The 25330-nt window shown below is 42.6% G+C and overlaps 1 protein-coding gene across 5 annotated transcripts in view; it reads left to right on the top strand.

Annotated features, from left to right (window-relative positions):
• The window catches only part of AFF1 (ALF transcription elongation factor 1), a 207537-nt gene that overhangs the window by 103524 nt on the left and 78683 nt on the right, over positions 1–25330 (top strand). For 2 of the 5 annotated variants that reach the window (XM_082838935.1, XM_082838937.1), the window contains 2 exons: positions 11461–11584; positions 12369–13289. In XM_082838935.1, coding sequence (XP_082695061.1) covers positions 11461–11584; positions 12369–13289 — 1045 coding nt within the window. Of the gene's footprint in view, positions 1–11460; positions 11585–12368; positions 13290–25330 lie in introns of those variants that run through there. The other 3 variants (XM_082838936.1, XM_082838938.1, XM_082838939.1) reach the window with 2 other exon arrangements.

Here is a 25330-nt window from a genome sequence, read left to right on the forward strand (position 1 = left end):
GAATGGTAAATCCTGTACAGTTTTCCAAGCTGTTCTATAGAATGTAATTTGTTTAATTTGGTGTGTGTTGGGAATTATCTGGTGCTTAAGCTGCTAAGTGACAAAAAATATCCACTTAGTATGTTTGATCTCTTATGACTGTAGAATTAGTCTCTTCTTTAAAAGAACAACAAACAAACAAAAACAACAAAAAACTTGCTCCCGAATAATTTGAGAGAAGAGTTGCTTTTTTAAATCCCTTTAGGGACATTTTAGCAGTCTCATGAGACACAAGATGAATTTGGAAATGATTTGTTTTTCTCTTGCTTTCTATATGGTACTTGAAATTTTGATGTATTAGTCATTTAGAGGATTCTGTCCATAACTGCCTAGTTTTTAAATAATGACTGTCTTTTGAAAATGCTTCTGTTAACTTCAAGTTGTATGATTTTCTTTAAAAAAAAAAAAAAAGAAACCACTACTGTATTTGCATCTGTATGCAGAATTCCATCCATTCAGCCAATATTCATTTAGCTTACTGGGATAGAGCTGGGTGCATAGTGAGGCACAGGCGAGAAAAGGTGACTGACCTTCTGCACATTCTTCATGGAGGTGGGCGGTGGCGCCAGACATAGTTAAACAGATAAATGAACAGACAAGACAATTTTACTGATAAAAAGACAAAGCAGGGTGAAGTGCTAGAGAGCTCCTGCTGGGCGGGGAGAGTGGCCATTTAGGTGTGGGACCTGTATGAGGAGCTGATAATTACCGGAGATATTAGTGACAACATTGTCCTCAGCTCTAGGACCGAGCATCCAGACGGGGATCAGCAACGCACAGCTCGACCTATTCCAGGCATGGAAAGGCCAGTGTGGCTAGTAGTTGAGGAAGGGCATGGGGAGGGGAATAGATCTGGGAGGTAGCAGTTGAAAGGAAGTGGGGATGGAGCCTTCCAGGCCAGGCTTCTGGATTTTAGTCTTGAATGCTAAGGGCAGCCTATAGAGGGGGCTTTCAGCAGTGGAAGGGGCCACATAATCTGATTTGCATTTTAAAATTATTTCTCTAGATCTTGTATTTTCTTTGTTTTTCCCACGATGCATTTACAGCAGCACAGAGAGATTTTTCATTGTGGGAGTTTTGTTGCTGAAGTTTTACTCCTAGAGACAGCTTATTAATATTGTTCTGAATCTTGTTGATTTAAAATTAAATGTGTATTTGCTATAAATGTTACCCAAACTTTTTTTTTTCCTTTGGTGTAGTATGCTTTCATGATTAGTTGAAGAATAAAACCTGTAACATTAACTGATAAACATGCGGCGTTAGCTGAGGCAGCTTTCATGGCTGACCTAGGAAAAATGATGTCAGCTTCCTTCTAGGTTTGAGTCATTTGATGGGTACAACAGTCTGGTAAAAACGGTTTTAGGTATCAGACAGTGAATCATATTTTGTCATCAAATAATAACTAAGACTGGCAGAATTCTGCAGAATTCTGGATTGTTTGCAATTGAGTAATGCCAGAATAGAATCGTTTTAGTCAAAGACGTGTATTAAGTAAGCATCACTCTTTGCTAAGCTCTCAGGAATAGTCCTTGTCCTTAAGGAGCTCACAGTCTAACCAGGGAAATCTGTAGGCACTTATACAGTTCATCTTGTTTTTGTAAATGTAAACATGGGCAGATTGGCAAGAACAGAGGTATCCCAGAGAAAGAAATCATTCACAGCAGGAGATGGAAGGTGAGAGTGGAGGTCGAGGCTAGAGGCAGTGATGTTTTGGATGGCTTTGAAAGTCAATTTAGGAGTTCATCAGGGAACTAGCAGAGAGAGGAGGGTTGTGCTTTCTCCCAGTTCCTTGTGTTCAGAGGGTTGAGAGGTGAGGGAGTGGGTGGAAAAGGGTTTGTGTCCATGAGGGTTGAGGGGTAAGTGGAAGCCAGGTGGTGAAGGGTTGCTTGGCACACCTGCCCCTCAGCTTTAATCCTGTAGGCAGCAGGGGACTCGGAAGCCTTATCAAATGGGTGAATGACAAGATCAGATTCATGATTTTTAGAAAGAGGCAGCTTTGTGGAGCGCATAGCCCAGGATGAGGAGAGGTGAGGAAGTCCACACAACATTTGAATTTTGGATGCTTAATTGATTTAATGCCCCAAACATTTTTTTAAAGTTGAGTATGAATTAAATGAGGCAAGCATTAAAACAAGCGAACAAAACTTTAAGCTTGCTTGTCTACATTCTTTCCTAGTTTGTGACCGCAGCATTCTTTTAATTTGTGCCTGTAATGATACAGACTTTCACCAGCCTCATTATTTTATAGGTATGTGATGTGGTCCTTCATGGTCAGTTGAGTGTGCAAGAAGAATGGCCTGGGAATGAGGCCAGAGCTCTGGTTGATCCTAGTACAGACCAGACTTGCAGGAAGAGCCAACATCTCCTACCTGTGTTTCTGATGGGTGCCAAATGGGTACTGCCAACCAGCAGGCCATCAGAGGCAAGGTGGCTGTGATCATCAGGGGTCTGTATAACTAAAGGGGGAGATGTAAATAACTAGTCAGGGGGCAGATTTATCTCTAGTGATCCTGTTTCCACTGCGATGAGTAACTTCTTTGTCCTTTCAGTTAACTGCAGGTGAGTACTGTCAGCATTTTAGGGAACCCTTCTCAGAGACTAAGTTTTCTGGAATTTGGCAGTAGCAATAAGATGTTCTCATTTCAAGTAACATTAAAAACAAATACTTTATTAACTGCCAGCTATGTGCATCATCAAAATCTTTGAGAGTGGGAGTGATTTCTTCTCCCTGGTGTGGTTTGTGTAATTGTCATTGGCGTGATGGCCTTCTTCCGTCAGTACTAGTTTTCTGTTTTTTAAAATGTGTTTGGAAGGCACAGGACTTGGGGTACGGCACATGGGAATGCATTAGCTCATTCGTCTCCTTCCCCCTCATCCCACTTTTGTTGGGGCTGTGTATCCCCACCCACACCGTTTCCCCCATGTCCCCTCTAAGACCAAGTAGTGAGAGGACAAGTTCTTGTGCTTTTCCATCTATAGGGCAAAAAAATGCCCCTCAAAATACATTTATATGATTAGAAAAATTATTTTTGTTTTTTTAGTTTTTGGCCTTGCCACGAGGCTTGAGGGATGGGTCTTAGTTCCCCGACCAGGGATTGAACCCAGGCTATCAGCAGTGAAAGCGGGGAGTCCTAACCACTGGACTGCCAGGGAATTCCCTATGTGATTTATTAAGAAGAACAAAATGGGTTATAGTGAGACTACTCCAATTAAAAAACAGCAGCTGCTGGTGTTTGAACTTTGGAACATAGTCTTCAATGCAGTTTTATGAAGGTGGGTCTATAATTATTATTTAGCAACGATCTAAGACTGAGTTCAGGGTCCAAAATCAATTTTCAGAGGTTCTAATGAGAGTTATTGCCCAAATGAGCAACACCCCAATATTTCTTTACCCCGATATTGATACTGTTATATGGATATGAGGCTATTTCTTTTGGTTTTAATTAGAACATTTAACTACACAAATAATGAATGAATACTTCCTTGTGAAAAGCACATTAAAACAGAATTTTAAAGCAAGAAACTCCCTAAACCACCAAACTACCACCTACTCCCTCCACCCTGATCTGGTGCTCCTTCTTGATAGATTTTTGTAAAGTATATCCTTTCAGACCTTTGCTCCACATTAATATGCCTGCAGAGGACCTGGCAGATTCATTTTGAAAAGTAAATTAGCATGTCTCTCGTTAAAAGTGAAGTGACTCACTTTTTTCCCCCAAGCTTGCCCAGGTAGAGGCTGTTTCAATTTAAAACTCATAGTATGCCTTTAAGGTATATGAAATATCTTAAAAATTGATTGAATTTTGCAAAATGGAGTCACAACTCTTCTGGTATTTTAATGAGGCTGAGCATTTTGTGGCAAGCAGAAGTGAGTAGCAGAGAGAGCTGTTAGAGATGATCCTTTAGGAGCTCCTCCACGAAAACACCTGTGACATACTGCTATTTTGTCATTTCGCTTTGGCTGGTATTTATTTTTTATATCATATTAGATTTTGTTTTAGGATTAAGTGATGTTTTCTTTATATTTATTGTGTGTGTTAAGTGGTGGGGCAGGTAATGAAGGTGATATCCTTGAAAGATTTAGCTGAGTGATTTTTATCATGAGAAAGCCGGTTGTGAATTCTTTCACGTGCACAGAGCGGGAGCTGAAAACATTTTCCATTCTTTGAAGCAACATTTCTTCTGCCTTCAAACATGGAGCCACTTTGGTTTCTCATTTTAAAATGCATTTATGAGTGATACGGTTTAATGACAAAAAAAAGTTGGACATTTTTTCATAAAGCCAATGTGCAAAATGTTCTCTGATCCCCGGATCGTAGGAGTAGAGGACATAGAAACAAAGGCCAGAAGATGGACTTAAAAAGTCAACAGGGGTGGCTTCCAAACTAAAAAAGTCACTTGCGCGACGAATAATCACCCAAGCCTGCTGTCCGTTTGCCTCTGTCACTTTGTGATGTATGTCTCCACTCTCTAATCCAGAGTTGCCTATCTTTTGTGAACAGACTTATGAGTTTTATGTTTTGCTCTATCCTTTGTACATTCAAACCAGAATGGCATAGTGCTGCTAAAACAGTGGAAAGACTCGTTCTTTTCGAGAATTAATGCACCCTGTCGATTTCAGGTTTTACCCTGTCCTTCCCGCCAAATGTCTCTTCCATGCCCATGAAAATAACTACACAGGAGAAATTGCACTCTGTCCTCCGAGAGAGAATTTAACTTTTAAACTTGAGTCGGTCACATCCATCAGAGGAAGGTCTGTGCAAAGTGACCAGTCAAGGGTGATAAATGGGTAGTCAGCTGTGCACAGCCTGCCCTGTGGGCTGAGTTGCCATGGAAGCGCCTGGTGGCATTCGGGGATCCTGCATGACTAACCTAGATTAGCAGCAGGGCCCTTGGGCTCAGCCTGGGGAAGGTGCTTACAGCCAGATGATAGCAGAGCCAGCACGCGCGCCCCCCCCCCCCCCCGCCCGCATCCCAAGCCCAACTTGGGCCTTCCTTCCCCTCCTTCCACATAGGCTCTTTCCTTTTCTGGTGCAGGGGAAAGAGAAAAAGGGGGATCACTCTCACTAATCCTTACAGAGCTGTGATTTCTTCATTTTATCTCAATGCTCTAATGCATGGGCCCATACCCCCAAGGAGAAGCATTTGAAAAGTGGGAGTAAATGTGCCCTGACAGGCCCCAGCATGGGGTTGACCAGACGACTGCATTCAGGGGCTGACTGGGCAGTTCTGAATTCCTCAGGAGTTTCACCACCTCTCTGAAAGCGAGTGCACCCTGGCAGGTTTTAGCTTTCCAAGCTTTGTTCAGGCTCCCGTGATGCTGATGGAGAGTGGTGGAATTCCATCAGTGAAAACATCTGTGGCACAGCCCACCTTAGTAATGGCTTGTGAGTCTCATATGTCACTGCTCTCTCTCACCAGGCACTGGAAATTGAAGCCTGTGGTTTCCCCCATCGGTCTTTCTAGTTCACTTAATAATAATTAAAAAAAAAAATGTGGTAGAGGAGGTGGTTTGATGTATTTTGCAGAAATCTTTCCGAGGCATCGGTGTTGAAACTTGCAGATGGTGGACAGTAGTATATGATCCAAAAGCAAGAACCTGCCTACTGCAAAGTAAAGTTATTCCCTATCTAAAAATATTTTTGCACACTTTTGGTGGAACTCATGGATGTCTGCTGGGTGGTCCGAGTTTGCACCCGCCCCCCCTCCCTGGGGGGGGCACGTCAGCACGTGGACTTGTTTTTGAATGCAGCCAGCTGCTTCACATCACCATGTGACTTGTCCACCCCCCCCTCCCTCTCCCAGGTGGGGACTTCTGGGCTGACCAGAAAGCTGGCACTGAGGCCCTAGGAACATAGCCTAGGTCAGCCAGCCAGAAGTTAATGGGAGTGGAGCCCAGTATGGGCATATAATGGCTACTTTAGTGCAAGTTTATTTATAGCCTGTTCTTGAAAGAAATTAACGTGAAGAGCCCCTTAGCACATTAGAGATGACTTGTGAATCCAGAGGTTATTTTGGGGTCAGTGACCTTAAATCTGTAAACTTAAAAAAGGCTCTAACATAAGAATTGTAGCACAGCTTTTATAATTTGAAGAGCAACTTCATGCTGTCATGCCCCTCCCCTCCCACCCCCCACTCTCACCCCCAGTTAAGAGGGTCTTCTGTTGGGTCCATGGGCAGGGACAGACCTGTATGGATACATTTAAGGGAACATGTGTTTTATGACTCTGAGATGCTCTGCTGGCAGGGATAATACCTGAATTGTCGATGTGTACCTCTTTGAGACTAAGGGATTATAAGCAATTATGAGTGATTGTAAATTAGCACATTTTAGCATGCCTTCTTTGTTTGTTCTATTTAATATAGCCTGAAAGCTTTACTAGCCACCGAACTGTGACTCAGAACGGAAGCTTTGGTGTCAGGCGGCTTGCACTTGAATTTTCAGGTCTACCATTTAATAACAAGTTGATCACTGAGCCTTATTTTTTTTCACCCGGGAAACGGGATTAATCATCTCCCTCTCACAGAGTAGTTGTGAATATTAAATAGGAGGCTGATGTGATTTGCCTAAAGCTGTCCCCACTGATTTGCAGGTGCCAAGTGGGGGCTGTCCTTGGCTCTGCTGCTCTCATAATTGCTATTGTTTCTTGGTAAGCCTAAAGCAATCCATACAGCCCCCAAAGACTGTGCTCTCTTGTACTCTTCAGAACCACCTAAAAACTTGTTTAACATTCAAATATCAGGTGCCACATCAGATTGAATCAGAAACCCTGGGGGCAGGTCTCTATGATCTGTGTTTGAACAAGTCCTCCAGGTGCTTTGATGCTCACTGAAGTTTGAGAACCTCTTATCTAATGCAAAGAGCCATGTAGAAATCAGTGAAGGAGAACTTGTACAGTCGTCCCTTGGTACCTGCAGGGGACTGGTTCCAGGACTGCTGCTGACATCAAAATCCGTGGATGTTCAAGTCCCTCATATGAAATGGCCTAGTATGGTCCTTCCAAGTCTGTGAGTTCCACATCTCCAGACATGGAGGGTCAGCTGTAACTCACTCTCTGTGAACAGTGACAAAGTCTGACAAGCCTGATGTTGGGGTGAGGTTATCCTGTGAGAGCAGGAATGCTTTTTTTCCTTCATACCAGAGGAAAAACTGCCACCTTTAATTAAGAGAAGTGGTTGTCAACTTGTAATTATTCAAAGGTAATTACAGAGTTTACGAATCACGTAGGACATTTACTGCTTCCTAAAGTCCCCTCATTTAAAATTCTTCCATCCACCCCCTCCTTGCTTGCACCTTGGTTTAAAAACAACAGTGGTGTGTAAGAGGCTGAACAATGGTTTACTCATGCTACTAATTGTGTTAATATTTTTAAAATGTAAACTTCCCCTGATTTCAAAATGGAACCAAGAAAAAGATCATGAAAAAATTTGCCTGATACTTTAACAAACCATTCCTTAAGCCATTGTAAACTTAATAATAAGTAAAAGCCAAATAAACCAGAAAGCTGCCCAGTATGACTGGCAAAACCCTGTTAGTTGCAAGGAGAAGGTAGACAGCCTAGAAGAATGAGGGCTCACAGCTTATCCTATGTCATCATCCTGGGGCTTGGACTGGTCACTTCCTGTTTCTTCTGCCGCGTTCTGCCCTGCCCAGGGGCCTTGGTGAGTGAGACCCAAGAGGGAGTTGCCCAGCAGACAGTGTGGGTGAAAGTGAGTTTCTCTCACCAAGTTTAGGCCTCATAAAACTCATCCTACCAGTGACACTTGTGATATCTTTTCCTCACCTCACTATTTTTGGGTTTCTCAATTGAAGGGTGATGGTGAATAAGAAAAAAAAATACACTCAAAGCTCATCTCAGAATTGGTATAATATTACATATGTCTGCCAGTGAAATCTGGGTGTGGCTTTTAAACTTTTTTTTTTTTTTTAAACTAATGAAGTCAGATCTTTAATTAAGCAGAATCCTTAATTTAGTAGAATTCCTGCCCGGTAGGAGGCCTGTGCCTCAATTTTTGAATCCCAAAGCAGTAAGCCAGTGTTTGGAATTTCGTAAAATTGGGTTCTTCTCATTATTTTTGTAGCAGCTTTGATTATTTTGGAATAAAAATCTAGAAGTGTGCTAAAGCCTAACTGATGCTGAGATAAGGCCGAGCTGATCGATTTAGAAATACTTTAGTAATTTTAAAACCACTGTAGCTTTTCTTAAATGTGTGTGCAGTTGACAGGAAAGTTAAGCAAGGACCCCGAGCAGCCTGAGAGTTGAGATGCTACTGTTACACACTCTCGCTTTTCAGTCTGGGACTGAGAATTTTGCCATTTGGGGTGCCATTTCTGAGGGAAAAGGTAGCGATTACTCGGAAGTGGGCAGAACTCTTGCCTCTTAAAGCAGAGCCATAGGCCAGGAACATTCAGCAAGCAGTCAAGCTATAGAAACTCCATTGACATAACCAGCAGGAACAGACAAGGGAGAACTCCCTTTGTGGTGAGACTAGCAGAGCAGACACCCTTGCAAAGCAGCTTCCCTTTCTGTGTGCATCCTGTGTGGGCTGTCTGTACCAGGTAGCTTTGCAAAAGAGAAGCTTGGGAGTTCAAGTTGCTTAGAGGACAGTTGCATGCCCTACCCCTCCCTGCAAACAAAGTGGCTGTGAAGCAAGTTTGAAGGGAAAAAATTATTTCCTGATCAACCCTCTTTTTTGGCTCCCATGGTTGGATATTAATGTTACACATTGTGTGTGTGTGTGTGTTTTGAGCCAACAAGAATTACCAAAATTGGGGCTTCCCTGGTGGCGCAGTAGTTAAGAATCCACCTGCCAATGCAGGGCATGCGTGTTCAAGCCCTGGTCCATGAAGATCAGACGTGCCGCGGAGCAACTAAGCCCGTGCGCCACAACTACTGAGCCTGCGAGCAACAACTACTGAGCCTGTGAGCCACAACTACTGAAGCCCACGTGCCTAGAGCCTGTGCTCTGCAACAAGAGAAGCCAGTGCAATGAGAAGCCCTTGTACCGCAATGAAGAGTAGCCCCCACTCGCCACAACTAGAGAAAGCCCACGCGCAGAACGAAGACCCAACGCAGCCAAAAATAAATTAAAAAAAAAAAAGAATTACCAAAAATCATAAAACAATTGAAAGGAATTCTTGAGTGATCAACAGGTCCATTGTGCTACTGTCAACTAGAAATAAGTTTGTGTGAAATGTGTGAGATTCAGACTTCTTAAAGAAGACTTCATAAGCCAGTTTCTGTTTTAGTTTTTCCTAAGTGTTTTTAGTATGTTGACTAACATAAATGTTCACTTTGCTGTTCTCTTAAAATCTGATATCAAGATACCCGTCATCTAGGAAAAGTTTTTGCTATGGTGATCTAAACAGATAATTCTTTACTACATCCCAGTGAATTCAACAGGGTAGCTTAGCCTCCTGCACACACACACACACACACACACACACACACACACACACCTCCCCGCTTCCCACAACCTGTAGATTGAAGGGCTATGGAAATAGCAGACACTCATTTTTTAGATGATTATAATTTTTAAAAAACTTTTTGCACACCATGTCTTTCAGAGTTAAATTAAAAAATTACAGGTGATATACTGTAAGCATAGTGGCTGTTTTTAAATTAAAAAACATTTACTGTTTAACTTCTATGCAAAGTACCATGCTTTAGCACCAGGAGGCAGAAAAATATGAGAGGTTCTATTATGATGGGCTTGACATTCAAGGTGAAAGGGGAGAAGGGGAGAGAACCAATCAGTATATTAAGTCAGGTGGATTTGAGAAAGCCTTTAGAGTGGGTGAAATTGGAATCACTCCCGATCTTCGCTGGTAGCTGAAAATTGGGGATAGGAGTATGTGGTTGAGAGAGACAGAGAGGAAATTCCGTGTGATTAGAGTGAAAGCATCGAAGTCCAGGATATCACCGAGGAGCAGGGAGTGGTCTGGCGTGACTGAAATACAGAGGTGGTTTGAGGGAGTTTTGTAGGTAAACTGGTCCTGGAAGAATGGTTATCTTTCAGTAAAAGGGGGGTCTGGGGTGGGGGTGGGTTAGAGCAAGAGGCTGCCCTTTACCGGGTGTGTTTGGGGAATGGACATGACTGTTAGGTAGAATGCATATGGTAGGCCTGCAGGGAGACAGGAAGGTAATTTCTAGGGTAGGTCTGTGCTAGATTATGGGGGAATTTTAATGCCAAAGCAAGGGTTGAGAGTTTATTCTGCAGTAGCAAAGAGCCATTGAATGCTGGTTATTTTAAAATACGGATGGTGACATGAGAACCAGAGCCTTAGATCGGATTTCTCTCCTTGAGAAGGCTAAATTAGAGGGACAAGATGTGGAGGCAGGGAGACCAGTAAGTAGGCTCTTGTCAGAGGAAGTCAGAGAAATTCTGAGAGGGCCTAGGTGCCAGGAAAGGGGTGGGGGAACGTGTCTGACATCAGGACTAGAATTTCTAAGGTACATAGAGCCTTGGAGAAACAGTTGACTATTTTCCAATTTATTCACATAATGTTGGGGGGAAAGATTCAATAGATACTCTAAAGCAAGTCTATGAGGACAAAAATCTTAATAGTTCTTATTTTCATTATTGTTACATATCACATGTCGGGGTTGGGAGGGCGTGGCCCGAGTTGCTGACCTAAGGCAAGCCCACTTTTGGTTTGCATGCTAAAACTGCACTCTTTTGGGTTTCCAGCTTCGTGATTTGTTTGCCAGTAGATGCATTTTTAACCCCTTTGGTGCCGGGGCTGATGAGTTAGGATACATTTTTATGTGGTTTAAGTAGTGCAATCAGATTATAGTTTCTCAGTAGGTAGAGCTGACATCTAAAATTGGATTTTCCGATCCTTGACATTTGAAATGAGAAATAAAAGTTATCTTTTCAGGTTTACATGTCAAGACTCTTCCAGTAGAGTAGGCTGAGAATAAAGTAAATGCTGTTTTGGGTGCCTGGTAATCTTTTAATTATGAAATAAGCCTTTGGATTTTAATCTTCCAAAATATAAAATACTGATCCAGGAAAACAGCCTTTTTAAAGTTCACATCCTGCTGACTCCGTCAGATGAAAAGCGTCCACCTCTACCCTGTATTTCGCAAGGCGAAAGTAAAAATATCATTAATCTTGTCTCAGTCCCACCACTGACTATAAAAGACTCTTCCATTTGGAGTCAGTCCTGAGCCATGAAGCCAGTAGCCCAGAGTGAACGCTTAGTTTTCCAGAACCAGGACCCGAAGCTGGAGGGTCGCGGCCAGCTGACTGAGGCCTTAATCTAGGAGTGGGACGAGGGACTTGGGCTTTCTTTAAACCAGCTCCCTTGTCATAGAGGCTTCCTGAGCTGTCCTTGCCTCCCTCACACGTGTACGTATGCACAGCAAAGCTTGGATACTGATAAACTTTGTTTTTGTTCTTTTGTGGCATCTGAAGCAGCTTGTACAATGAAGACAGAAACCTGCTTCGAATTAGAGAGAAGGAAAGACGCAACCAGGAAGCTCACCAAGAGAAAGAGGCATTTTCTGAAAAGATTCCCCTTTTTGGAGAGCCCTACAAGGTAATTTCTTTCTTTCTTTCTTTCTTTTTTTAAATTTATTTATTTTATTTATTTTTGGCTACATTGGGTTCTTCGTTGCTGCGCGGGCTTTCTCTAGTTGCGGCGAGCAGGGGCTACTCTTCGTTGCGGTGTGCGGGCTTCTCATTGCAGTGGCTTGTCTTGTTGCGGAGCATGGGCTCTAGGCGCGCGGGCTTCAGTAGTTGCAGCACGCGGGCTCAGTAGTTGTGGCGTGTGGGCTCTAGAGCGCAGGCTCAGTAGTTGTAGCGCACGGGCTTAGTTGCTTCCGCAGCATGTGGGATCTTCCCTGACCATGGCTGGAACCCGTGTCCCCTGCATTGGCAGGTGGATTCTTAACCACAGCACCACCAGGGAAGTCCTACAAGGTAATTTCTTGAATATGAGAAAGTCTGATTTATCACCATATTTGACTTCATGATGAAAGTGAGTTTGAACAAGGGTCACACTTGTGAAAATAAGACAACTTATCCTAGAGATCGTTTTTGAAAACAAAATATGAAAATCTTCTGAACCTCGGTAAGTCAAAATTACCAAAGTTTGTGGTTTTCTTTTGTAATGTTCGTCTCCTGTATTTAGTAATATTTGTCCGTGGCAGGCTTCTCAGCAGGGGAATTGAGTCGAAATTGCATGTTAAATTCGGTGTTACACATTAAATTGAGGTGTTTCTTTTCTAATGGCGTTATGTACCATGGTTTACTAAACAATGGTTTTCCTCCCCCTCTTTTTCCCCCTCAATATCTAACTCTGCTGTCTTTTCTTTTTTTAGACAGAAAAAGGTGATGAGCTATCCAGTCGAATACAGAACATGCTGGGAAACTATGAAGAGGTGAAGGAGTTCCTTAGTACCAAGTCCCACCCTCAACGCTTGGATGCTTCTGAAAATAGGTTGGGAAAGCCAAGATACCCCTCATTTCCTGAGAAGGGGAGCAGCATTCCATCTCACTCCTTCCACACTAGTGTCCACCACCAGCCTATTAATACTCCTGCCTCTGGACCACTTCCTATTGGTACCATTAGCCACAACCCAAAGATGGCGCAGCCAAGAATGGAACCAATGCCAGGTCTCCATGTCAAAAGCTATGGCCCACCGGACACCCAGCACATGACCCAAGATCGCCTTGGTCAGGAGGGGTACAGCTCTAGTCATCACAAAAAGGGTGACCGCAGGGCTGATGGAGACCACTGTGCTTCAATGACAGACTCAGCTCCAGAGAGGGAGCTTTCTCCTTTGTTCTCTTTGCCTTCCCCAGTCCCCCCTTTGTCACCTGTACATTCCAACCAGCAGACTCTTCCCAGGACGCAAGGAAGCAACAAGGTTCACAGCAGTAACAGTAACAATAAAGGCTACTGTCCGGCCAAGTCTCCCAAGGACCTACCGGTAAAGGTCCATGATAAAGAGACCCTTCAAGACATTTCAGTAGCAGTTGCCAGCCTTGGGGTAGCCCCTCCCCAGCCACCTTCTCAGACTTTCCCCCCACCCCCCCTCCCCTCAAAAAGCCTTGCAATGCAGCAGAAGCCCACAGCTTATGTCCGGCCCATGGATGGTCAAGATCAGGCTCCTAGTGAGTCTCCTGAACTGAAACCACTGCCGGAGGACTACCGACAACAGAGTTTCGAAAAAACAGACTTAAAAGTGCCTGCCAAAGCCAAGCTCACTAAGCTGAAAATGCCTTCTCAGTCAGTCGAGGTGAGTGGACGTTCGTATCTGAGGCAATTCCAGTGTGAAGAAAGATTTGAGGTGGAAGTTTCTGGAGGGTTAGGGGCAGGGGTGTCAGTAGCCTTTGTTCAGGAAGATTCCTTTCTGGCTTTAGGATCTTGTTGACCCACAAGAAGCTCAGGTCTGAAGTGAATTACTGATGACAGATATTGAAATGTGATTTGTAGAAAGTTAAAAAATCTTTTTATTGAGCCATGGTTTACATACAGTAAAATATAGAGATGGGAAGAGGATAGTTTGCTCTGTTTTGAAAAATGGATACACCTGAAAAATGGATACACCTATACAACCCACAACCCAATTGAGGCAGAGGACATTTCTAGCATGAGAGTTTCAGGAAGGTTTTGAGCTGTCTTTGATTTTGGGGGGCTTTGGGGAACACTGACTTCTTTAAAGACACTGTAAAGAAAAAAAATTTTTTTGGTTAATACTTCCTCAGCCCCAGTTAGTTTTTCCTGAGATCCAAACCATAAAAAAGTGAAAACAAGAGGTCAAAATGTTGGAGGAGTATTAATTTTTAAAGATTTGTCCCCTATAAATTATAAGAAACTGTGAAACTGAATTTCTGTTCTAATATATTTTATTTACCACCTACAAAAGAAGAGTGGAGGTGTGATGACATCTCATTTGAGAGAGTCACAAATATAGAATGTTATTCAACTGTGGCTTTTTCAAGTAAACAACATACTTTATCTTTTAAAACAAAGGAAAAATTCCTTTTTCTGCTCCTTTGACAAATGGCAACGTGGTGTTTGAATGAGAAGAATCAGAGCACACATTCTATCACTGAAATTCTAAATTAACACCGGTTACTCAAATTCAGATTTGTAGCGCAAAGTGAAATGTTTGAAGTGCATTTATTTTAGCGCTTATCTGTTAAGGTAAAGTCTGTGGTTGAGTTACATCAATTGTATAAACATTCTAATTTGCATATCCAGTCCTCAAAGACTTGTATGTGCACCCAGATACCAGCTTTACATCAGTTTTACATAGTGCTAGAAGGCAAAATTCCTTAAGGTTTAAAAAAAGAAAGAAAAAAAAAATTCCAGGATCCATAGCTGGAAAGATAACCCTTATCTTGAAGGAGGAAAATCTGTTCCTTTGTGGTGTCAGCTTTTGGTTTAGAAGAGGTTAGGGTTCTGTCCATAGTCAGCTGTTGAGCTGGAGTGTCTCTGGATGTCTTCAGAATGTGACTGGTTTGGAGGCTGAGGAAAAATTGGAAAGGAGTAAAGCACGTGGTAGAAATGACCAAGATGGCAGAACAATCCCTATAACCCCATAAGCTATGCAGATTCACTGCAATGAGCCATTTATTGAACATTTTGTGCTCTGTTGGGCGGTAGGGGTAGGGAACAGAATGAAGGTGGAGAAGAATAAAGTGAGATCTTCCCACCTCCTATGGTCAGTCAGCCTACCTTATAATTCAGAAAGAACTTAATGGAATTTTCTTTATTTATCAAATAAGGTCTGTTATATTTTCCTAGTTTAAAAAGAAAAAAAAGGTAAGGGGACAATTTAACATGTTTTCTTTAAAAAGAAAACTAAGCAACTAAATATTGCTTTAAAACAATTCTAAGACCAATTAGCAAATATTTGCATTGCCTACCAAATGCCCAACCATATGTGTAAGCACAGAGTGGGATGCCAAGGAAGTACTGGTCCCTGCCCCAGAGAGATGACAGTCTAGCGTGGAGATCAGCCTACACATGTGAAACAATCAGAGAACTGTCTGCTACTAGGTGCATAGAGAAAGTTTCAAACATCAGCCTTAAGACAGTGAACCCATGTAAATTCAGCCAACAGGTTTTCTGGTAGACCTTTTAGGTTAGAGGATCCCGGTTAACCTTTTGCTTTCCTGGTGAAAAAAAGATAAGGTGAGTTGAGATTTCTCCAGGGTTTTACGGCTCCTCAGATTTAATACATATTTCAAACATAGGACCACATTAGATGGTCCTTGCATATTTTCTGAGTGGACAGTTGAACAAAATCATTCATAGATGTGGTAAGAGAATGGGGTTTTCTTGGCTTTTCTTGACCTGCTGTCAACAATTGAGTAGATGTAAACATTTCATCTTCGGCCTGTGTTTGCAGTCAACCTTCATTTTAACATGATGGCTCCCTCTGGCCTCTAATCAGTGTTCTGAGGCCAGTGGCAGCTGTGGTGCTAACTGCCTTGGAGCCCCTGGGTGGTGTTGGTGGCATGGGAGGATGGAGCTGAGGGGTCAGGCAGATGGAGGGCTCTGGGCAAAGAACTTGTAATGAAGGGGGAGTAAGTTTGGGAAACAGGGATATTGGTGCTTTCTGGCGAGCGTTTAGATTTGGTTTAGTAAGATCTCATGTTTCACAGACTTACCATTAATTTTCTGTTTGTAGACCCAATAAAATGGCTATATTTTTAAGGTTTTAAAAACATGTAGGGGCTTACCTGGTGGCTCAGTGGTTAAGAATCCGCCTGCCAATGCAGGGGACATTGTCCGGGAAGATCCCACATGCCACGGAGCAACTAAGCCCATGCGCCACAACTACTGAGCCTGCGCTCTAGAGCCCGTGGTCCGCAACAGGAGAAGCCACCGCAATGAGAAGCCCGTGCACAGCAACGAAGACCCAGTGCAGCCAAAAATAAATAAATAAAATAAATATATTTTTAAAAAAGCATTTTAAAAAAACCATGTAGATTGGATTTTAAAAATCTCAAATTAAAAAAAGTATATTTATTTTTTTGGCTGTGTCGGGTCTTAGTTGTAGCACGTGGGATCTTTAGTTGTGGCATGCGGGCTCTTTATTAGTTGTCAGATTTTAATATTCTGGTGAGTCAAAGGAAAGCATAGAGGTGGGGGACAGCAAAAGTGGGGAATTAACCCCAGAGCAGGTAAATTCTGAATATAGAACCGGAATAGGAGCAATATCTTGGGCTGCTTGTGGCATTGGGGCAGAAGGATAGAGAATGCCAGGGTGGAAGGGGAAGTTGGCTGTTGGTAGAGCCATGGGAAGGGGCATGGGGATAGCTAAGTGGTTTTCCTTTATTTGCTGAATTTGTCCTAAGGCAAGTCGGAGGAGGTTTTCTTTCCTGGCATTCTGAGTGTGTGGGTTTTGTGGTTTGTTTCATTGCTCCCCTCCCCCACTGCTTCCATCAAACAGTATTTTTAAAAAATGGACCAAGATGGGAAAGTCATCTTGTCTGTCTGGCACTCCTTTATTCTCAAGCCACATACGTATGAGTTCCTTGCTATTTTCTGTCCTTTCACTTCATGGGAAACACTTGGTTTGTGTATTTTAGTTGGTTCTCCTAAATAATGGTATTCCTTTCTGGGATAAGTGATGCTCACTGTTAACACTTAGTCTTTCCTAAAATCCTACAGGAAAAAAATTATCAAAAGGTCAACATTCTGACTAAATAGAGGCTAGAGCACACAGTGTGCACTGCATTTTTCTCTGGGCATGTTGGTTTTAGTTTTGTGTCAACTGGAAGATGTATAGCATCTTGAAATGACCCATCTGAGGGTATAGCCAGGACTCCACGATCTCACATGGATGCCTTCCAGCTGTAGAGTTGCCACATCAGAGACCGAATTGCCCAAACGGAAGGCTGAGATTCCTTGTAGCTCTTTCTACCGGAAGTTAACAAATGAGAGTGAGAGGAAAACCAAGGCATCTCTGTGTGAGCGTTCCTGAGTGTGGACCCTGGACTGGAGTGGATGTGCTTAGAGGCAGATAGGCATTTTACTGAAAGGGAGAAATGGATTAAGTTGAGGTGGGCATATTAAATTGTATACTGGATTTAGGATATTAGAATTTTAAGGGTAAACCTACAGCCCTTTCATGTTGTAAATAAAGCCTAGAAAGGTGAGGTCACTTAATTTTGCTACAGTTTAGTTAGTAGCAGAGCCAGAGTTAGAATTCTCAGTTCTGTGATCTTTCTACCTCTGCTTGTTAAGTATGTATGGAGACCATAGGAGGATCTTGAGCATGGGAGTGATATATCTACTTTCTCTTTCTGAAAAAGATCATTCTGCCTCCTGGGTGGAGAATGGCTTGGAGGGGCAAGGGTGGCAGAAGTAGGGAGGCCAGCTAGGGGGTGGGAAATGACGATGGCTTGGCGTAGGATAATAGCAGTGGACATGGTGAGAAGTGGATAGATTCCAAATATATTGGGCAGGGGAGTAATAGGGCTTTGTGATTGACTGGAGGTGGGAGTGGGCCTGAGGTGCGAGGGAAAGTGAGGCATTAAGGAAGGTCCTACTGGAAAGGTGTGGATGGTGGGATGATACCTGCTCCTGAGATGGAGCTGACCTGGGTGGAACAGGTTTAGAGGGAAAACCAGGATGCTCTGGATGGATCACATATTAAGTTTGAGATGCTGTTATATATCCAGGTAGACATGACAAGTTGGCAGTCATCGGTAGTAGATCAGCCCAGGGAAAATGATAAGTTTGGATGTTTGTGGCGGGGTAAGAATCACAGGAGTGGAGATAAATGAAATGGAGCCAGCATTCAGTTAGCACACAGCACAAGTTAGTCAAGTCAGAAGAGAGTAACAAACCACTCCAAGGAGAAGTCCGGGAAGGGGGTGTCTCAGCACAAGCAGCAGTCTGTCTAGCAACCGTCTCGGTCCAGCAGTGGTCTCGGGACAAGCTTGAGTGCGAAGTAGCCCTCTGCTTGGACAGAGCCTCCAGCAGTGCCCACGTGGAACAGCTCTCAGCAGGGGGAAATTGGGTCCTCCAGGGAAGAACCTTCAGTTGCTCAGCTCAGTGGGCTCATTTTAAGGAGTTTATCAGTGGGTGTAATGGTCTTACTCTAAGACATTCACAGTACTATGGTAGACTTTTCAAAACAACTAATACAGAAGTTCACATTGGCCACTGGGACTCCATTTTGAACTACTTAACATAGCTTAAATCCTGTAAGTTTCACACAAGATGAGTAGAAATCATAACACAAAATAAATCTCATCTTAATACTGGGAATAATAAATTTGGGCTGTGTTTGCCTGTGGTGGGTATTTAAAGCTTTGGGACCAGGCAGGTGTAGCTGAGAAGGCCCTAAACCAGGCCCTCCCTGGCTTAGCTTTACCTGTGGCAAGGGCAGGAGCGGGAAGAAATGGGGTCCTGCTGGGTCTTCAGAAGCAGAAATTGAAGATCATCTTGAAAACTTGAGAATCTGCTTATAAATTAGGGGAAGTTATAGGTTTCTGTTTTTTCACTTAGGGTTTGAAGTGTACGTGTAAATAATACAATTACCTTAATTTAAGCAAATAAGTCACTGGATCCTAGCAGAATTTACTGTCAATTTAAATTTGCTACTGCTTCTACTTCCTTATATGGCCCTACTCCATTGCCCTCCAGAGAAATCTGGCTTTCAGTCCTGATGGTTTCTGATTTCTGCAGAGCAATTGCTCTTTTCCTTGTGGCCTCTCATGACATCATTTGGGAACATTTTCTGATACCAAATCCTTCCACCTAATTTCCAAGACTCAGGTGCCACCTGCAGCTGTGAATTCATTGTTGGACTACTTTGACTCACGGCAACTCTTAAATTATGCCTTCCGTTTTCAATAAACTGCCAGCCTAATAGAGTGAAGTAATCCACAGTGGAAAACTGTGATAGTGATTCACTTTGCATTCATGTATGCAAACAATCTTTCCTACTTTCTTATTTAGCTTTCTTATCTTAAATCCTGAAACGAGGAACTTCCCCATTATGAAATGATCTAACCCTTCAAGAGGTGCACTTTCGGTGTGTCGGTGGTGTATATCCTGCTGATGAGTCACTCAAAATATAGTTAAGCTCCCTCTCTCCCATATATATCATCAGTTCAGCAACTTTTAACTAAAAGTTTTAGAGTACCTACTGTATGGCAGGCCTAATGCTGGGGATGGGGGGGGGGGTTTACAATGGCGGGGAAACCCCGGATGATTCCAGTCCTCTTGGACCTTAATTATCTAGTTAGAAACTGACTCTGTTTAAGTAACCACTCAGATCAATGTGTAAGAACTTTGGCAAGTTCTATAAAGGAATCTATAAACTATTATAAGATTGATAAAGGGGTGTTGTGGCTTAGAATGTAGGAGCTTAGGGAAGAATTCTCTGGGGAAGTATTGAGTGAGACCTGAATGGTGAGTAGAAGTGAAAAATGTGAGGGGTTGTCTGAGTCCATTCGGACTGCTATAACAAAGTACCACAGACTGCGTAGCTTGTAAGCAACAGAAATTTATTTCTCACAGTTCTGGAGGCTGGATGTCCAAGATCAAGGCACCAGTATGGTCGTGTTCTCGTGAGGACTCTCTTCAGAGTTCCCAGCCGGTGCCTTCCTGCTGTGTCCTTACATGGTGGGAGGGGCTAGGACTTTCTCTCTGGAACTTCTTTTATAAGGCATTAATCCCATTAGTGAGTGCTCTACCCTCATGACTTAAACATCTCCCAAAGGCCCCCACCTCTTACTATCATCACCTTTGGGTTAGGTTTTCGGTCTGAATTTTGGGGACACATAAATATTCAGACTACAGTAGGTGTGTTAGAAGTTAAACAGCATCAGTATTCCAAGCAGAGGGAAAGTATATGCCAGTGGTTTATGCCACATGATATACAGAGACCATTATAAGTTTTCTTGGGTTCTAAACCCAGTACTGTAGGTCAAATGGAATTTGTGCATTCATTCTGTGCATTCATTCTGAAACTTGGTGGCAAGTCTGAATCACCTGGGGGAAGCCTGTTAAAAATACAAATGGTTAAAAATAAAAATTCCCAGGTCCCATCGTAAGAGATTGATTCAGCAAGTATACAGGTGGGCTCAAGTACCTGTAGCTGATTCTCATGAGGTTTCTTCTAGAGCCTGGAAATGAAACTGTTCCAGAAGAGCTGATAACAGGCCACAAGGAGTTAGAGAAGGGCTCCCTTCCCACTGGTTCTGGAGTCTCCCTTGTGGGCCCTCAGACAAAATGATCACCTGAATTGATGGGACTACTTGTCCTGAGCAGGACGTGAGAGAAGCCTCAGGGAAGAAATAAGAGAATAGGGCCCCCAGAACTACATACACTCTTCCTCTACAGCTCATGTTTTTTTTTTTTTTTCTTCTTTAGGTCCCCAACATTTTCAAGCTCATGGGGAACGTAAGATTCTGATACAGCCTTATCTAGCTTCTTCACTCAGTTTTCTAAAAATGTTTTTATTGCAGTAGTTCTTTATTGGAAATTTAAGTTAGATTCCATGAGCTAGAGCTCAGGTAACTTGGGCAGACCTATGTGACTTAAATGTTTGTTGGGAAAACGATAGCAAGGTTTTCTGTGTGCACAGTTCCCTAACGATGTTGAGTGTCTGGGCAGAATACGTCCTATCTACAAGAAATAATGAGTAGCAATAACCTGTATCTGCTTGGAGGATGGCTAAATTTTAGACCCCAAAATATCTAAATATAGAAGTTTAAAAATAGTGGCAAATGACTGACAGAAGTTTTAGAGCAGAAGTTGCAGGCAGCCTGAGGGCTAGACTGGACCTGCAGACTATTTTGTTTTGCCTGTATAATGTGTTTTTCTTTTTTCTTTTTCTTTCTTTCTTTCTTTCTTTTTTTTGTCCTCCCTCTGAGCCAATATTTACAAACTGGAGAATTCTGGTGAAAAATCAGATTTTCAGTTTCACCAGCTGGAGCTGAGTAGATGCTGCCACCTTTAATTTCCTGATCCTGGCGATTTTTTTTGAGTTTGAAGAAACACTTTAAACTCTGAAGGAACCATTTTAAGTAATATAGGCAAAATATTTTTGGAAGAGCTCCAGAAATTGCTGGAAATGGGTTAGTGCAGAGAACAGAATTGTTTATAGAAGCAAGAAGAAAGCCTGCGATCGAACCTGGAACATCTTTTTGGGTGGTATTAAATTGGAGTTGTTTTCCTTGTACGTTTTACTTTCCATTCCTTCTCAAAACGCCAGAAGTACATTTGGTACCAGGATAAGAAATTCCTGTTCCTCCTTGTTGTTTTCACACTTGAGATGTTTGTGGAGGGTTATTGGATCCCCCCTGGGTCCCTCATGCTGTGCCTCTGCCAGAATGGAGACATTCACCGCTTCAGAATCTTTCCAGACTGTGCGCTCTCCCAGGCTCTCATGTGCCACCCGAGTCATTTTAGCTCCTCTCTAGATTAATTGTGTTTTATTCTCAGCCAACTGATAATCTTCAGGGACAGAAAACCAGATATTCCGAGGGGAGTCCTGCTGGCGACTGAGTTAGTGGTTTTGATTTGGGCTGTTTTGGTGGGGGTGGCCAATATGCATGAGATATTTCAGCCGAATTCTTTTTAAGAGAGGATTCTGGTTCATGTTATCATAACAAGTTTGTTCTTTTGTTTGTTTGTTTTTGGCCATGCATTTCTCCTCTCCATTTGCCAAGATCTATTTGAAAATCATTTTCCAAGGTTAACTCTGCGGCGTGTTCACATTTTCTAAGAACTTTCTAAGCAGTTAGTTTTACATTGATATTGTTCCTTTTTTAATTGTTGAAATCCCTAGGTCGACCATTTTTCCCCCCTGCCAGATGTTCAGGGTCCACACACACCATTAGATTTCTCTTGAACTTCATTTTATTCCCTATTTAAGCTTGGCCTACTTTTTGTCTGCTTTTTTCCATCCCCCTAACCCTGTGGTAATTTGTCAAGCCCATTCTAATCTCCTTAATCCCTTTGGCTGAAAGGTTTTGAGGTTTAATGTTTTAATCTAGGGGCCTTAGTATTTAAGTAATTAGAGGTCCTATTTCTAGCTCTGTCCCTCAGATAAATCACCTTAGGGTTTTTTTGTTCCAATTTACAAAAAATAGAACTCCGAAAATTCATATTGGGCAAGATCGAAGCTTTGAACTGCACTGTATGAATTAAGAAAGGAAAGTAAATATTCTGTGCTATTCAGAGTCCTCGTACTCATTCTTACCAGCTCAGGCTTTATGGATTCTTTTCCTTGCAGCTCAATTTTTTAAATATTCTACCCCAAAGCAAACGTTTGCTATTGCATTTTAGAGAAGAAATTTTTAATAGAATTTCATGCTATAATTAGAGTTTATGTTACTTCCAACATTTTTTTTCTCCTCATGCCTGAGAACATGTTAATTTGGGGAAAAAAAATTTTTTTTCCTATTACCAAATAATCTGGACATTCTTACAAAATGTTAAAAAAAAATCTTTCCTGTCAGGAAAAATTTAGTCATAGAAGGATTCACTTTTTGCATTCTAGGTTTCTGCCATTTTGGTCAACAATATTTGAACACCCACTAGATACAGAGGGGAGCTGATAGGAGAGAAAGACACTTGACAGTACATTTATTACATAGCGTAAAAAATACAAAGTATAATCAGTATGAAAAGGTAATATGGAACTACTAATTATAGTCATATAATGCTCACACTGTTCTCCAGTGCACTTTGTGATAGGAACTGTTCCAAATGCTTTATGTGAATCAACTTAATCCTCACAGCCATCCCATGTGGTAAGCACTGTTACTGTGGCTGTTTTACTGAGAGGTTTACAGAGGTGCAGAAAGATTCATTTGTTCAAGTTTACCCAGGCCTTAAGTGCTGGATCTGGAATCCATATCCAAGTAGTTTGGCTCCAATCCATGCCCTTAACTATGACACCTACATTATATTGCCGTTCATTTTTTTTTAGAGTTGACTTTTGAAGCACTTTGGTTGGGTATTGACGAAAATGCATTCCAGGCTAAAGGATTGAGAGAAAAGACATAGAGGCAAGAAACGGTGCAAGATTTAGTAGGGGTAGCTGGACCTTTGGTTCAAGGAGATCTGGTAGAGGCAAAGGAACTTGACCTCACTGTGTTGTCAGTTTATCCTCCTGTACAGTGGGGCTACTGGATGCAGGGTCATCCATATGAAGTGCTTAAAACAGTACTGGGTACATAGGAAGAGCTCAGCAGGTGGTGGTAGGAGTGATTAGAGTTAAAATTTGAGCTGGGCTTTAAGGAACAAGGTAGGGCTATCAAAATGAGCAGGTAGAGTTGCTGAGGAGACAGGAAGACCCGAAACAGGCTCCCGTGTATTGGAGTACCCTTGAGCATGTGGGTGGGATCAGATCAAAGGGATCACGAATGCCCAGTTACGATGTTCTAGGTGAATAAAGCCCTAAACATTTGATTTTCAAGTGTTAGACAAATGAAGAGCCTAGGGAAAGAAAGCATTTGCTTGGGGGTTGTTGAACTTTTAAAAACTGGTTTGCCAAGGTGAGGAGCCACCGACCGCCCTTCCCATCCCTGCCTGATGGCACAGGGGCATCCTGCTCACCCCTGAAGAGCAGCTTTCCCATAGTTTGGCAACCCCTGGTGTAAATATTTCATTTTATAAAAGCTTATGCTCTCGGAAATACTTTACTGCCTCCCCCCAACACATCCCCCCCCTTTTAATTCCCAAAGCACTTGCTTATTCCCTCTTGATTGTCACAGCAACCTCGTGAGTTAGGCAGGGCAGTTGGCACGAATCACCATTTTACATGCCATGGAACTGAGTCTCTAAGAAGTTTAATGATTTAAGTTCGTAAGTGGCAGAGCTGGGGGCACGAAACCAGGACCCTTAACTTCTAGTTCCAGTAGTCTTTCTGCCACACAGCGTGTTTTCTGTGGAGTCATAACCCTTTGAGTAACACTTTTTTTTTTTTTTTTGTGGTACGCAGGCCTCTCACTGTTGTGGCCTGTCCTGTTGCGGAGCACAGGCTTTGGACGCGCAGGCTGAGCGGCCATGGCTCACGGGCCCAGCCGCTCTGCGGCACGTGGGATCCTCCCGGACCAGGGCACGAACCCGTGTCCCCTGCATCGGCAGGCGGACTCTCAACCACTGCGCCACCAGGGAAGCCCTCCAGTTGCTTTCTTGTCTCTCCAGGCTTGGGTTGTGACCCTCCTGCCCATGTCTCCCAGCCCCCCTGCTGTCACCCAGGCCCTTTAGCGAGGATTTTCCCCTGTGCTCCTGGTGCCCACACCTCCAGTCTCAGCACTTCTCCTTGGCATTGTCCTCTGTGTGTTTCTCCAGGTGGGAAACACTTTGAGGGTGGGGTCATTTGTCTCACACTTGTTGGTCCTTTGTGTATAGCACAGGTGAGGACTGGGGAAAACGGGGCTATTTCTTGCACTGTGCTCAGCTTGAGAGTTCTTACCCTGTTCACTTTGATCTGGAGTCTGAAAGATAACCTCTAATAAATGTTGGAGCAGAGGGGGAAAACTATTTGATGTGAGACTGAGTCTTCTATTTTAGGACACTTAGATGGGAAGAAGCCACTAAATTCAATAATTTTTTAGAGGAATTGTTTGACTTACCATTTTCAGCCTATTTATTTCCCAGGTAATTTTAGGTATTGTTATGTGTGGATTTGAAAATAAGCAACATAATCTTATTACTAGGTGTTCTCAGTAGAGTTCCAGCCTTAAATTGCTGTGCTTTTCAGTACTGAGTTTAGAGATTAATCAGGTGGTTTTATGTACTATAAGAGTTGGAAAGTAATGATTTTTTATGTATCTGTCGTGTATATAGGTGTTTTCCTCTGTACTAAATAAGACACCAGATTTCCTTTAGTATATGGGACGAAGTGAGAGAGTAGCATTGACATATATACCCTACCAAATGTAAAATAGATAGCTAGTGGGAAGCTGCTGCATAGCACAGGAAGATCAGGTCGGTGCTTTGTGATGACCTAGATGGGTGGGATAGGGAGGGTGGGAGGGAGTCTCAAGAGAGAGTGGGTATGGGGATATATGTATACATATAGCTGATTCACTTTGTTGCACAGCAGAAACTAACACAACATTGTAAAGCATTTATACTCCAATAAAGATGTGAAAAAAAAAAAGAAATATATAAGTGGTACTTACATTAAAATTGCTGTTAGTCTCAAAGGATTCTCAATTTTGAATATTTTGCCATTGAGTGATTCACATTTTTGGGAATGAGCCAGCCATTTTGGGTAGAGGCAGTAGCTCCTCTAGACCACTTGGGTATCATTAATTGGTATCCTAGTAACTTAAGAATTATTGACCC

The sequence above is a fragment of the Leucopleurus acutus genome (assembly GCF_964270905.1).
Source record: "Leucopleurus acutus genome assembly, chromosome: 4".
Classification (NCBI taxonomy): domain Eukaryota; kingdom Metazoa; phylum Chordata; class Mammalia; order Artiodactyla; family Delphinidae; genus Leucopleurus; species Leucopleurus acutus.